Genomic DNA, 14,671 nt, shown 5'->3' with positions numbered 1-14,671 from the left:
ATATATTTTTTCTAAATAATATTATAAATAACATGAAATAAAACATAAAAGAAGTAGGAAAATTTCTGTGCAGCAATTCCAATTGTCCTAGTTCTTGCAGCGGATTTTAATTAGACATCAACTGGGCGAAGTGACAAATAGCTGCGTTGACTTGGAAAGAACATTGATTGATAGCTCGTGCTTTTAAGGTAAGTATGAATAGGATTACAAAATAGATAAATATTTAACTATAAAACGTGAACACTAAAGGTTAGCCACATATCTAAGTAACCTTTGCCAATTTAACGAATTGTGTAAAATGAAATTCCTAATTTCCACTAGGCATTTAAAAGGCAAAAGAAAAAATGTATAAATTAAATTCGTGACGATTAAACTAAATCAACCAAAGACGCATTTGCTCTGTCGGTATTCGCACAAAATTTATAGAAAGCTTTACAAAGCTTCTTATGCGAAGTATTGTTTGGTCTTTACTACGTTAAATAAATTCCCTGTGAGAACAGGGTTAGCGATATTCATTGTTAAAGTCATGCCCAACTTTGTGGTAAAAATTTGTGCCATTTAATGCCCGGTGGAAATTCGGTATAAGCATTTTTGTGTTTTATAATCTGAACAATTAACTATTTAATAAACTATTATTTGCTATGCCTGTCAGTAATTTCATAAGTGGCAAAATATCATAAACAATAAGGTTTCTAAATGATTTATATTACTTAAAACTATTTGAACTTTCATTACATGAACATTATTTGCAACACTAAGAGGAACGTAATAAATAACCTTGCCTTCAATCCCGGCGAAATGAAGGAAGGGGAAATGAATAGCTTTGACAAAAGCTTGTCAGCCGAACTTGCAAATGATTCTCTATTTTAGTGAAACTTAGACGAAATGGCCTCAAGAATGCGAATTCAACCCTTAACTTTTTGTGAACGATAAATGACTAAAAAAGAAGAAGCAACAAACTTCAACGAAAAGAAAAGAAAAACAAAACCAAATAATTCCAAATTGAAATTCTGAGTTGAAATGGCGTAATTTGGGCGGCGTGGAAACTTCCTATAACATTAGATATTTTCTCATATGTAGATAAGTTTGAAAATATGTTAACGGCATTTGTTATAAGCATTGTTGTTTTAGTGGTAAATGTGTGTTGTATTATGTGAAATAAAAAAATTTTAATAAAAATGTACATTGTTTTACTCTATTAATGATATCAACTAGAAATCCAATGTTAGTATGTACACAAAGTTTTTATAAAATACTTTTTTTTAATTCTAATTTTTTTATACATATTTTTATTTGAACAATACTAAATTAGTTTTTATTTAATAAGCTTTGCACATTTAAAATTTGTATTTTTAAACAACGTCCATACATACATACTTATTAATCTCTAAAAAATAGTGACCCTTAAATAAAATGTATGAATATTATATTTAATGCACAATCAATCAAGCATCTGCACTTTTATTAATTCACAGGAGTGTGTACATAAGTGTATTCTCCGTAAATATATATTTTTTTAATTTTCTGAAGTTTTTGCAAAAAAATTTGTTTAAAAAAATATTTTTTTTTTTTTTTAAATTGTCGCAAGATTATTATATTTTTATTTTTCTTTATTTATTTTTAATTTCAATAAATTTGTTATGTTATTGTTATTTTCTTTTTCTTTAGTAGTAACTTCTTTTGTATTTTATTTTGATAAATTTTTGCCTTTTCTTTAATAATTTTTAATTTTAATTATTTTTATTTTTTTCATCTTAGTTTATTTAATTTAGTTTTTACTAATTTTATATTTTGTTTTACTTTATTATTTAACTTTATTTCTTTATTTAAATTTTATTTGATTTTTGAATCTTTTTACTTTTTATATTTTTTTGATCCATTTTGTGAACTCAAATATGTATGCTCACCATAAGTTCTTTCAATAAATTAAAATATTGGCAATTTTCCCTTTCCTCTGCACATGAAATAGGTAAACACAACAAAACTATAGCCCATTTCCACCAAACGATTAACTGCAGCTAATAAGCCTCCAAGAATTTTAACTTGGGGTGATCGGTAAGATTTATATGTACATATCAGCTACCAATGGAGCGCCCTTCCATACCTGTCGACCGTATCAACATATCAAATTGCTGTTGATAGAGAGAGAGAGAGAGAGAAACAACGGCAACGTCTCCGTCATGCGGTAGTTAGTTTTCGCTAACGCGAAAATTCCGTAAGATAGGTCTTGTCAGCTGACGCGGTCTACGATTTTTCGTCTGTGGCTAGTTGAGCTCTTACTTTTCCTTCTTACCCCATCGAGTTGTAATCTGCTTTTTCAACTAAGCGTAAACTGCAGTTAAGGCTTGGTGGAAATGAACTATTGCACTTAAAAATTATCAAAAATATATATATATAGAGAAAGCGAGCGAAGTCCATTACATTGCAATAACGGTAATTGTCTAAAAAGTAAAAAGCAACTAAGCGGTGGTAGGAAAAAAATTGCAACTATTTTAACAACAAACAAATAACAAAACAAATTCACCAATAGAATTTTTTTTATAATCTTAAAAAGTAGTAAAATGCATATCTGATAAATAACAAAATCAAAGCAAGCATAGAACAATATATACATATAACAAAAAATACAACAAACACAATTTCGTTAGGGGGGAAAAACGCTGTACAGAAAAACAAATCTAAAATCACATTACAACTATAACAAGATTTTAACTAGCAGGGAAATTTAACTTAAATTTTGCACCTGTACATCTTTTTAAATTTAAACGTTTTGTGGAACAAATGCTGGGTGAGGTAGTAAATTAATAATTCTTACTCTACAGTTATTGTGTTTAGGTAGTAAAGGACAAACTTAAACAAAAACAGTACTAGCAAATATTTGTTATTTGAAGAAAAAAGCTATTTTGCGCCTACAATTTCCACAAAAAAACAAAAAATGTGACACTATTTTTGTTTGTTAATTAAAATGTCCAGCTGTTGTTTTCACTTATAAATATCTATAAAATTTTTTATTAAATTGTTGGGGGTTCCGGGTTAAAAAAAACAGTGTTTCAACTAGTATGCGCAACAATTCAAAATTAAAGTTTTAGTGAGGTTTGGAAAACTAAACCAACAAAAAGCAAAAAATTTCCGGTTGCGGAAATGCTGTTGAGAGGAAATGTGTGGCTCACAATTACCTATTGGAGCAAAAGAGTTGTATTAAACTGCAAATTAGTTACTGTGAAAATACTCTATATGCAATATGTACTACAATGTACATGAAATAACCAAAAATCTGAAATTTGGTAAAAATCTATATATGTTCAGAGTAGTAAAAATGAACTTTTTATATGTATTCAATAAATATAACACGCAGAAAAAAACGACTATCAAAAAATTTTTTTTGAGAATCGAAAATTTAGTTTGGAACCAAACCCATTTCGGCGTTGTGTCATCATCAGTATGTTTGTTCATACTTAAAAAGCCAAAATTATTTTGAAAATTTACATTAAGTCCAAACCAAATTTTGGCATTAATTAAATGTTTTGAGCAGCATTTGATAACTTTAGCTTTAAATTTACGACTTTCTTTTGCTCAAAACTGTCGTAAGCCACACATTTACTTCCAAAAAGATAATTTTTTCAACCAATATACATGTAAATACTATATTTTTCCTTCCTTCACTACTTACGATGTCTTCGATTCTCGTATCACATTTTCAGGATCATAGCGACGTATCTCTGATTCTCGAACGGCCTCTGTGAGTGACTTGAATACAGTATTATGTACTCTGTTTAAAATAATAACAAATTTTTTTTAAAAAAAATGCCTATACAAATAATCCACATATTCAACTCACATTGTAAACAGCACATCGGGCAATAGCGTCGTTATGGGGATGAGCAAAAGACCCAGCCAAAAAACGAATGTAGAGAATACCATACGATCCATGCCCAAGAAGATTGGTGCCAACATTATGGTGGGCCAGAAATTACTATAGATTGCCATGAAAATGAACCACATAACGATAGAACCCCAAATTGAAGCGTGCGTCATCCATGTCCACGAGTTGGTAATTAGGCCGGCTTTTAGGCAAACAGTGACGACGACATACTGATGAGTTTAGAAAGAAAAATTTATAGAATTTGTTACTAAATAAGGAAACAGGTGGTATTACAAAAAAAAACAATATAATTGTTTGCAGAAGCCAAAAATAACCTTTAAATCTCAGGATTTTAATTTTTAGATCATTGCAAAATCGTTGTTTTTAAATTTTTTCTATCATGAATAATCGCTAAACTAGGATTTTTATTTTCGGCCAAATTGTAACGTTATTTTGTGATTTTTTCGCTCAAAAATAATCGTAACTTTGGATTTTACTTTTAGATTTATTGAAAAAACTAAAATTTAAAAATAGCGACTGTTTTTGACGAAGAAAATTAAGATATTAAGAGAACTTAAGTTTGATCGGAATAATAAAAGTCCTAGTTTTCTAAGAAAAATTGCTTTTTCCCCATTTAAAATACATAGAAAACTGAGTATATTTTTTTCGGTATAGAACCATCTTAGAGGGTGGCGGCATTAAAATTCCGATCTTATTTTTTCACATGCATTTTTGGACCACTCTAGTGACCATTTCTGAATATCTAAAAATAAAATGAACTGCAATTTAAAATCAATTAGAGATGACAAGCTATTTTAGTAATTTCATATGGCGCCTAAACTTCAGAACACGACAGCTCCGCAAATGTAATTTCCGCTCGTTTCACTTCATCCCTTTCCCAACCACACTCACCGTGTACACAATGTTTCCCAGCACCAGGTAGTCGCTCGTCTTGCCATCGGACCACACCGATTCACGCGTCATTAGCATCGGCAGCCAAAAGAGCCACACAGAATGCGACAGCGCATTAAGTATCCATACCCAAAACACCTTGACATTAAAGAGTTTGGCATCCTGTGATGGTTTATACAATTGCGGATATTTCAACATCGTATCCGCCGAACAAACTTTATCGAAAAGTCCCAAAGCGAATGGCGGCAAAGCGGTAAACATAACATTATATAAGCCAATGGTCCAACGTTCGAATAGAATTTGTCCCGACCAACCGGAATAAATGGCAAACCAGAGCTCAATCACATACAAGCATACATTCTTGTAGAAACTATAGAGTATCAATTTTGTGATGCGACTATAATTCCAAGCGCCATGCACCAGCAGCAAACGCTTCAAGTAACGAAATTGTGCTATCGAATAGTCGGAGGCGCAGGCTGCCTGCAGCCCTTCAACGCCTGAAATGCCAACGCCCACATGTGACTTTTGTATCATGGCTACATCGTTAGCGCCATCACCAATGGCGAGCGTGACAGCGCCAGTGGCCTGCGTAACGCATTCGACAATCTGTTGGGCGAGTGGAAAAGGGGCGAGATATTGTAAAGACTTTCATAAAATAGTGGGCATAAAACAATGACTTTATACCTCTGCCTTTTGCATTGGCGAGACGCGACAGCAAATCACCACACGGCACACCAAGCAGAGCTCCAAAAATTCTTGCTTCAAATCACAGCTTAATGCATATTTCAACGTTTGACCATCAATCACAAGCGCTACATTGCACTCTTTCATATCTGTGCTTTTCAGCTCGTCCACGTGGCGGTGTATAATATCGCGGGTGGCCTGCGCAATATAATAAAATTTAATTTAAAAAAAAAGAGTTGAATTACAATACTAAACACATTCCAGCACTTACATCTAAGCTGCCCTCATTGAGTATAATTATATCCATCGAGTGTGATATAAGTTTGCATGAGTATCCGATATTGATCGCTGTCTCCTGCTTATCGCCCGTCAGCACCCATATATAAATGCCAGCGTCTAGCAGTGATGCTATCGTCTCTGGCACGCCCTCCTGCAGCTTGTCCTCAATCGCTGTTGCACCCAACAACACCAAATTGTTCTCAATCAAATTGGAGGCATCTTCCACTTTGCGCTCACGATACTGCAATGCTGTTGACGCTTTGTGATACGTCTCCTTCCATTCATTGTACACATCTTCGGGTATCACCGACACAGCACAGCAAAGTGTACGCAAGCCCTCCGAAGCAAATTCTTCCAAGTGTTGCAGCGTGGTGTCGCGATACACCTGCCCATCGGGCGAGAGTCGCTCATAGATCACTGTATCTGCGCCTTTGCAATAGAGTTTGATCTCACCAGTGGGCGTACGCACTATAACCGACATACGTTTGCGTGTCGAAGTGAATTCGAGCACATTGAGTATTTCATAGCGTTCAATCATGCCGAGCGCATTGATCTCAACATAGTGGGGAGTGCGTGATTCAAAGATGTAGCCAAACATGCGTGCACCTTCGATAATGGCACGCTCATCAGGACTGGCAGCGTGATAGATAATGGTGCCATCGTCGAATTTCTCAGGTATGACAGTGTGACAAACGGCGAGTAGCGTGAGGAATTCTTTGATGACATGCGCGGTGTTGTGATTGCCGAGTAAGTTCTAAGCGGAGAGAGGGAGGAAGAGTGTGTGATACATAGATTGTTGCTAGAAAGCTATTGAATCCAAATAAAGCACGCACCTGTACAATTGTTGATTCCTCTGGTGTATTACCCGGTTCGTACATATAACGCGCCACCGAACACTTCTTGAAAACCATAACATTGCGTGTGAGTGTGCCAGTCTTATCGGAGAATATGTACTTCACCATGCCCAGTTCCTCATTGAGATTCGAAGTGCGCGCCATTGCGGGTGTATCGGTCTCGGCATAGTACATGTGTATGTCGAAATTGATGAAGATGGCCTGAAAATGGAAAATAAAAATGTTAAAATTGTTTAAAAAATATTTTAAAAAGCTAAAATAAACTCAAACTCTCACCTGCAGAAAACGCACTAGTTCCAGCGTCACTTGCAAAGATATCGGTATCAGATTGTTATAAAGAATGAAGAATGTCAACAAATTATAGCCAGCGTTTTTACTTTTAATGTCCTCTGCAAAGAAATATAAAAATAAATATATATATTAAAAATGCATCCTGGGAACTCACCATTTATGCCCAAATACCAAAACATGTTCGCATTATCGCGCGTCCAAAAAAAGTTCAATATCGCACTGGTCAATGACAAAACAACCAAAATAACGAACAACATTAATATTTGTGTGTTCGTCACAGTGTCCACGGTTGAACGTTTTAACGGTGCTGAGGTAGAGTTTTTCATAAGTTTCGTATCGTGTCCGGTATAGATGACGACACCGAATATCCAAGCGGTGTTGCGTAAAACGGCGCCGCGTTGCAATATCTGATCGGGGCCGAGAGCAACGGTGCTGAAGTAGAATAACAGAAAAGGAGATATTTAAGTAATAAATTTTCTATTGTTATTAAACACTTACGGTTTATTTTCCCCTTTGAGCACACCATTGAATTCGTATAAATGTCGATTTGGCAACTCACATTCGACGGTGCCGTCCAACTGTAGCAGATCTTTGGTTTCCAGACATTTTGCTGTTGCTGTTGCTCCCTGACGTATTTTCAAATTTGTTTCACCATCCAAATTTGCAGTTTCTATGAAACACATTGCCTGAGGTTCACTGTAAATGGGGGAAAATTGATTATTAGAATTTTCGTAAAATCTTTATGATCACACTAAGAAAACGGTCACCTAAATATATTTCTCTCAAGACATGGTTTGGTAACTATAACCAAATAATGCAATTATTTGTGTATTACCAAATCATGCCTAAATTCTTTTCTCAGTGTAATAAGTATTGATCATAAAATAGGAAAGTTCAGCTGTTTTGATTTGGCAAAAAACGTGCAACATTGATATCGTTTGATACATTTTGCGATATTTTAACGATCTTGTTATCGATTTTTTTATTGAAATTTTGACCAAGTATACTTTCAATACTTTCAATCAACTATTTTTCGTTTTATTAACCCATATTTATCGATACTTTTATAGTGCTTTGAATGGGCTTAATTAGTCAAAACTTTCTGTATAGAACTTTTACGATATTTTTCGATATTTTATCGACGTATTTATTGATATTTCGACTTATACCGACCATTATCGATACTATATAATCAATGATATTACTATCGTTTTCTTTTCCCGGATTTATCGATAAGTTTTTAGTAGAAATTGTTGCGACGCTTTCCGAAGTGAATTTTAGTCTCATCGATCCGAACCCCTACTAAAAGCGAGAGCTTCTACTTGGCAAGCTTAAGAAGCTCCTCGATTCCCCTTGGGTCGGAAGGACCAGGTTGTAGTTTTCGCCAGCTTTCGCTGAGCTGACATTAAACCCATACCACTCTCGGTCCGACGACATCATTTGAAATGTACGCTTTCTCTCCAAACTCGTCAGTCTTACAATACCACTAAGTACTTAAAAGGGAGTGAGCTCAGTTTGTGAGGTACTAATAGCTGCTGGGCTATCAAATATTATTACTCAGACTGATTGGTTTGAAGTCCTTATGTAACGCATGGGGGCTGTTTCGTGCCTTCAGGTTAAATGCCATCCTGACGACTCTCCAAGCTCTGGGAATATACCCACCCCTCACGTAGATAATTAGCGTATATAGGATACTTTCACAGACCTTTGCAGCTGCGCAAAAAAGATGCGGTTCGGTAATAAGAAATAGAAGGGTTTGAACGAATTCAATATCTATGTCAGATGAATATTCTCAGGTGGGTCAGAAAGGGCAGCGCAACTCTCGTTCCTTCTTGGCCTTCCGGAGGCTCATCGTTGATAATGGCTACTGCGAAAAATGTATCAAAGAGAAGCTTAACAACTCCTTACTGCACATAGCAAGTTTTCTGCCTGATCTCACACTTAGTCAAAGTGAGCGGAGGCAATTCATGAAACACTGACAACTCATAACTGACATCGTGGTCAGTAATAAAATTTACAATCATTGAAAAATGTTCAGTTATGAGTTTACAATGTTCGACCATCCATATGGAGTATTTCATAAAAATACACAGTTCTTTAGACAACTGAAAATACTCAAATATTCACCTCGATGACAGCAAAAGTATATCAGCGGGAAAGAACATATTATTTGGTATTTTTACAATATCACCCACACCGATATCACGCCATCGTACCGAGGTCCAACTGCCATCACGTAAGACTTCCACCATACGATGATTAATTTCATTATCCGCACGATGACGTTTCTAGAAGTGCAAATTAGGAATTTAAATTCGTTAGCATGGCAATTTTAATTCCAATTTTTATATACATAACTAAATATGCATGTATGTATACTTACAATGTCCTCGACTATCTCTTTAATGCCGCTCACCGATAAAATAAATATTAATGGTACCAGTGTTGTATAGCGACCCGTCGGCGATACATCAGGAATTTGTTGTAATAATGCAATTAATAGGAAAAAACAATTCGAATAACGTCTAAATTGTTCAAAAAGGAACGATGGTAAAAAGCTTATAAAACTGTAAAGAGCAGAGAGAAGGGGAAAAAGTTAGCTAATGGTAGATAGGTTAATATAAAGAGTTAATATAAAAAGAGCGTTGTAAAATAACAAATAAAATTATTGCGAAAGCACCTAGCTCCATAGGCAATAGTAAACAAATTCCTACATAATTAAAAAACGTACACATATTTAAATATTGATACGTGAAGGGTTTTTATCCACGCAGCAAAAGCTATTTAGTTGCTCATACGACATGTAGCACGCCAGTGGTCACGAGTACGAGTTTTACCTATTAAAAATACTCTAAGCCTACGCACAGGAAGTTCAAACAAGTTCATGGGCAGTTGTTTATAAAGTATTAGTTTTTAGAATAATGATGACGACTCGGGCACAGGGGGCTGTTCGTGAAATTAAAAGTTATTTTAAACGAAAAATGTGCCGCTTATGACGTAGTTTTCTTTGTCATTACGTATGTGGGCTATGTAGGTTGCTTTTGTTCTTAACAAAAATAGTTTAATTTTACAGAGGAACAAATTTAACTTTTTTATGCTGCATAAAAAGTCTTTCGTAAGACAAGATTGTTGGCAAGATAGTTCGAAAGGCTTTTGTTGTTCTAGTACACATTTTTACTTTTTTAATTTTTAATTTTCTTTTAATATTAGTAGTATTTTTTAATTTCAATTAATTTTTAGAAACTTATTTTATTTTACTTTTTAAGATTAGAATGTCTAAAAAGAAAACTATTTTTTTAAATTTCATTATACATATTTTTATAAATGTCACAGTTTTTTTTTACTTAATTTTCTTTTTGGTTTAACATGTTATAGTTTTAAAAGAAAAATATATACTTTATATATGATTTAATTTCTAGGATCATACTTATTTTCGTTTTTTGGTTTTTTAATGTTATTTTCTCGTAATTTTTCATTTGGGTTTAAAAATAAAAACATTTTTTTAACTTGACTAAATTTTGAAGTAGGTACTCTTTTCCTCTTTTTTTATTTAATTTTTTTCATTTTAATTTAGTTTTCTTTTAGTTTTAAGATTTTATTGTTTTAAAATGAAAAATATATGTTTTTTCATTTCATTTTATTTTTAAAATATTTTTATTTATTTTCGTTTTATTTTTTTATATTTTTTTCTTTTACAATTTTAAAAAGAAACAAAAGCATAGTTTTTAATTTAATAAAATTGTTTTAAGTAATTGCTAAAAGGCGAACAGCATAACGCTGAGACCTCCTCGTTAGCAGATCTTTCAATAAGTCTTTCGGAGGACAGTAACGAGCTTAAAAGATAGTTGTCAGAATTGGCAATTGTATTTCGAAAGACAAAAGCTTGAGTTGAAAGCTAGCTTCCAGGATTTTCCTGTGAGGTATTTTAAACGAAGGGGCCAACTGTTCAATGTGTGACGTAATGCCGGCCCCAGATGAATTTTAATCTAACTCAGAAAAAAGGAATTTAAAATCCAGAATTGGTATGCTGAGTGACAACAAAATTATTAAAAAATTCTTCTGTTTGCCGTATTTCTTCCAACTCACCTATATTTCGCAGTTGATATGTGATTGTTGCAAAATTTCTGTATTTGCGGTCGATTCAAGAAAATGATTCGTCTATCCGCATCATCGGCCGCTGCCGCTGTTGTTGTGAGGTCTTCATCATCTAGAAAAGAAAAGGATAAAAATAAAATAAATTATCTTTCTTAGAAGAAATAATTTTATTCCGAAGAGGTAAGGGGTAAGGGTAACTATTTTTTATAATAAGCATAAATGGTAAATTTATATGTTGCACAAAATTGTCCATCTAATGGAACTGATTAAATCTACGCTCTTAAATGACGAATTTTCTAATAATGTTTCGAAATTTTGAAGAGCAGAGGAACTCTTGGCGGTTCACCATTCAAACATTTAACATAAAAACGAAAACTTAGGGCCATATTCACAATGAAGAGTTAACTTACATTCGGCAGTTAACTTTCACATTTTGTACTGAAAATCTTTAGTTTACTTCGATTGAGAGTTAATCCGTCACTGTCAAAACGAACCTTAATATCATGAGGATACTGGCTCTTAACTATGGATGCCTTGAACATTTTTACAGGGTGACAAGAAATAACGGGGATAAACTTTAACAAGTTCGTACTCGTACTTGCATTAAGGCAGCTGTGAAACACAAAGCCCGTAAAATTCCGTATGTAATCTAGTTATTAGAGACTAAATGCTTATTCAGACGGCAGCGTTGATCCGGATTAACTCGGCCTTAATTCGGATCAACTGCAGTTAATTCCCGAGTTGATCCGGATCAACGCTGCCGTCTGTTTATGCTTTTAGTGACCAGTGTTCAATTCTTTTTCTTCTTGTTGTTGTTGTTTTAGCGGCTACAACAACCCCGCCCAGATCGGCTGATATCTCAGTCGTTGTCGTCGAGTTCCACTAACGGCAGCCCCAAGAAGCGTGCAGCCTCTATGGGGTCAGTCCATAGGGACGACGCCGTTAGGGTTGTGGGTTTTTCTTCTTCTTATTTGGCGCTGTAACCGCCTGTGTCCAACTCACTGCGTAATTAAAAGTTTTGAAAGGTTATACATTTTTTCGTTCACTATATTTCTTTAATTTCTTTTTAACCTCAAAACTAGTTTATCAAAGGCTCGTTTCTCGAGTGTTAATACTATAAACATTTTGAAGACAAAAGGTATGAAAAAAATCACGATTTCCTAGGATTTGTGGAGTGATTTCATCACATAAACATTTAGCAGAAACTACGAGTAAATAAATTTAACACACAATAGATGCATCTACAAAAATGTGTGTATATTTATAGCCAGCGGAAATGTATTATTGGAAATTTTAGACATACTGAGCCCACGTTGCAAACATACATATATATGTATGTGTATACATAAATCTCTACGCACAAAACTTACGCTGGTTAAATTTATATTTATATACATATATGGGGCTTTAATTTGTTTCAAATTTTTAGGGTTGATGTATAAACATAAATAATAAGTAAATATGAAATTTGAGCTTGATTAATACATTTTTAAAAATTTTACAAAAACAAATCGATTTAATAGTTTTCCAAATATCTTGAGAATGGAGCGAGGAAACAATTAAAAAAAATCACACATACACACACACAAATTCTCTATGAAAAATATTTAAAAAAAATTTTTTCTGGAAAAATTTTTCACATACAAATTTTTTTGAAAACATGCCACCTCAATAAAAAATTGAAAAAAATCATAATGGCATTACGCAATATTTAAGTATAGTATTATGAGGTGCACTCTACAATAAAAATGAACGCAATTTGCAGTAAAACGTGCGCTTTATTATACTAAAATTTAATGGGCTGCACAACTGCATACTCAAAAAAAAATCTAAAAAAAAATTAAAAAATTTGTAAATTTCTAATGTACTCAATTTTCTCAACTTCGGTTTAATTTTTTATTTTTTTTGAGATGGCTTATTTTCAAAACCTAAACTTTCTTACAAAAAAAAAATTGTATGTGAAAAGTTTTTGAAGGAAAAAAATTTAAAAAATATTTCTTTTGCATGAGAATTTTGATGTGTGTATGTGTAATTTTTTCAAATTTTTTCTTCGCCTCGTTTTCGAAATATTTGGAAAACTATTAAATCGATTTGTTTTTGTTTTTGTGCTGTGAAGTTTTTAAAAATGTATTAATCAAGCTCAAGTTTCATATTTATTCATTATTTGTGTTTATCCATCAACCCTAAAAATTTGAAACAAATCAAACACATGAAGTGTGAACCCCGTCCATTTTGGTATGGAACGCCACATATGTAGTATCTTTGAACGCAAAAGTCAGTCGTTGAACCGTTGAAAACGCTTTAGAAACTCACATTGGTCTCGATCCTTTTGTGACTTATTCACAGACACATTTCGTAAAGCAATAGGCGTTACCATAAATCTAAAATTAAGCAGGCGAACAAGGGTCGAGAAGCATAAACTAACTAACATATATTACCGAAGGATTTTCCTGCGTTGAATCCGAATTTGGCATCAGATTTTTCAGATATCCTAACCTAAGAGTTCAAAGTTTGAAATTTTAATATTTATGAATTACAGTACATATGTATACATATTCGAAAATCCATTAACCCTTTGTACGACACGTTTTTGACAGACTGCGATATCTCGACAAAAAAAAAGATATTACATATATCACACTCAACGGCATTCGAAAGGGGAAGATTTGTGTTTTATGATACTTTGACTAGTTTTCAGTAAAAAAAAAATATTTACGATGATACATACATACCCCCAATATGACGAAAGGCAGTGTTTTTGCACATCTAGTTTAGGATAGCTCAAAAACCTGACGTGATATAACTATTCTACGGCCAGTTTCGTATTCATCGCACCAAAAGCCTTCGAAAATATTTATTGGTGTTTCTGCTTCCAAAAAAAAACTAAATTTTGTTGGCCTGTGTTATTATGCCTTCACATTTTAACTCTGTGCTTGAAAATAAGCTCTTTCAACTTTCTTTTTCTTTTATTTTATTCCAGGTACGCAGGTGACACAGGCAACTGCGTTTGAATCGGAACCGAATTGCTGAATACGTTAAAGCTCGCCCTAATGAAAACCCCAACAGGAACAAATATGTTTGTCCTTACATATCACAATTATCTATGTACTTATATTATCCAAGTGGCGAATTTCAAAAATAAAAACGTAAACCATTAAATTCTAAACTGTTAAATTTGTTGGAATTATTTTTCTCGATTTGTGTTTTATAATTTTCAAATAAAATACTGTTTTGTAATAATAATAATGTAACATCTTTTTCTACTTATATACTTCGGTGCTAACTGAATCTTTTTGAGCTGAAGGCTTGCGCAGGTGGACAGAATATTTTAAGGGAAAAAATCCTTCGCCTCCATTTTCTGTTAAATTTTGCTCGTCTGGTAGAAATGATAAATTTTAGCACCAAACTGAATTTTCCTGAAGCCGCCGACCGCCGGATGCGGATATCTTTTAAAGACCTAAAAATGTTTCTATAGCAACTCTTTATATCAATTTTTTGGGCTGAAAGAAAGACTTGAGGCGCGACTTTTCACATTTTTTTCTACAAAATCTGTATTAAATACTTTTTCCGAATTGTGCCCGAAAATTGCTGATCTAGAAGAAATTTCTGGCTGCAGTAAATCCATCCGATGGTTAAAAGTTGCACATAAAAATTCAGAAAAATGTGAAAAGTGAGGGTTGGCTGCAGGCAGTTG

The 14,671-nt window shown here is 33.5% G+C and overlaps 1 protein-coding gene across 9 annotated transcripts in view; it reads right to left on the bottom strand.

The window, feature by feature from the left end:
- Positions 1 to 14,671, bottom strand: part of LOC118744649 (probable phospholipid-transporting ATPase IA) — a 162,556-nt gene that overhangs the window by 28,637 nt on the left and 119,248 nt on the right. For all 9 annotated transcript variants that reach the window (XM_036477802.1, XM_036477803.1, XM_036477799.1 and 6 more), the window contains 12 exons: positions 10,969 to 11,089; positions 9,266 to 9,449; positions 9,010 to 9,170; positions 7,381 to 7,578; positions 7,037 to 7,314; positions 6,868 to 6,980; positions 6,571 to 6,792; positions 5,730 to 6,491; positions 5,459 to 5,656; positions 4,775 to 5,380; positions 3,839 to 4,092; positions 3,671 to 3,769 (listed from right to left, as the gene is read on the bottom strand). In XM_036477802.1, the coding sequence (XP_036333695.1) occupies positions 3,671 to 3,769; positions 3,839 to 4,092; positions 4,775 to 5,380; positions 5,459 to 5,656; positions 5,730 to 6,491; positions 6,571 to 6,792; positions 6,868 to 6,980; positions 7,037 to 7,314; positions 7,381 to 7,578; positions 9,010 to 9,170; positions 9,266 to 9,449; positions 10,969 to 11,089 (3,196 nt within the window). The remainder of the gene's footprint in view (positions 1 to 3,670; positions 3,770 to 3,838; positions 4,093 to 4,774; positions 5,381 to 5,458; positions 5,657 to 5,729; positions 6,492 to 6,570; positions 6,793 to 6,867; positions 6,981 to 7,036; positions 7,315 to 7,380; positions 7,579 to 9,009; positions 9,171 to 9,265; positions 9,450 to 10,968; positions 11,090 to 14,671) is intronic.

This window comes from Rhagoletis pomonella, unplaced genomic scaffold (genome assembly GCF_013731165.1).
Source record: "Rhagoletis pomonella isolate Grant_MI unplaced genomic scaffold, Rhpom_1.0 Rhpom_scaffold_00008, whole genome shotgun sequence".
Classification (NCBI taxonomy): domain Eukaryota; kingdom Metazoa; phylum Arthropoda; class Insecta; order Diptera; family Tephritidae; genus Rhagoletis; species Rhagoletis pomonella.
Note: the sequence above shows the minus strand (reverse complement) of the source record. Positions and strands in the feature narration are given on the sequence as shown.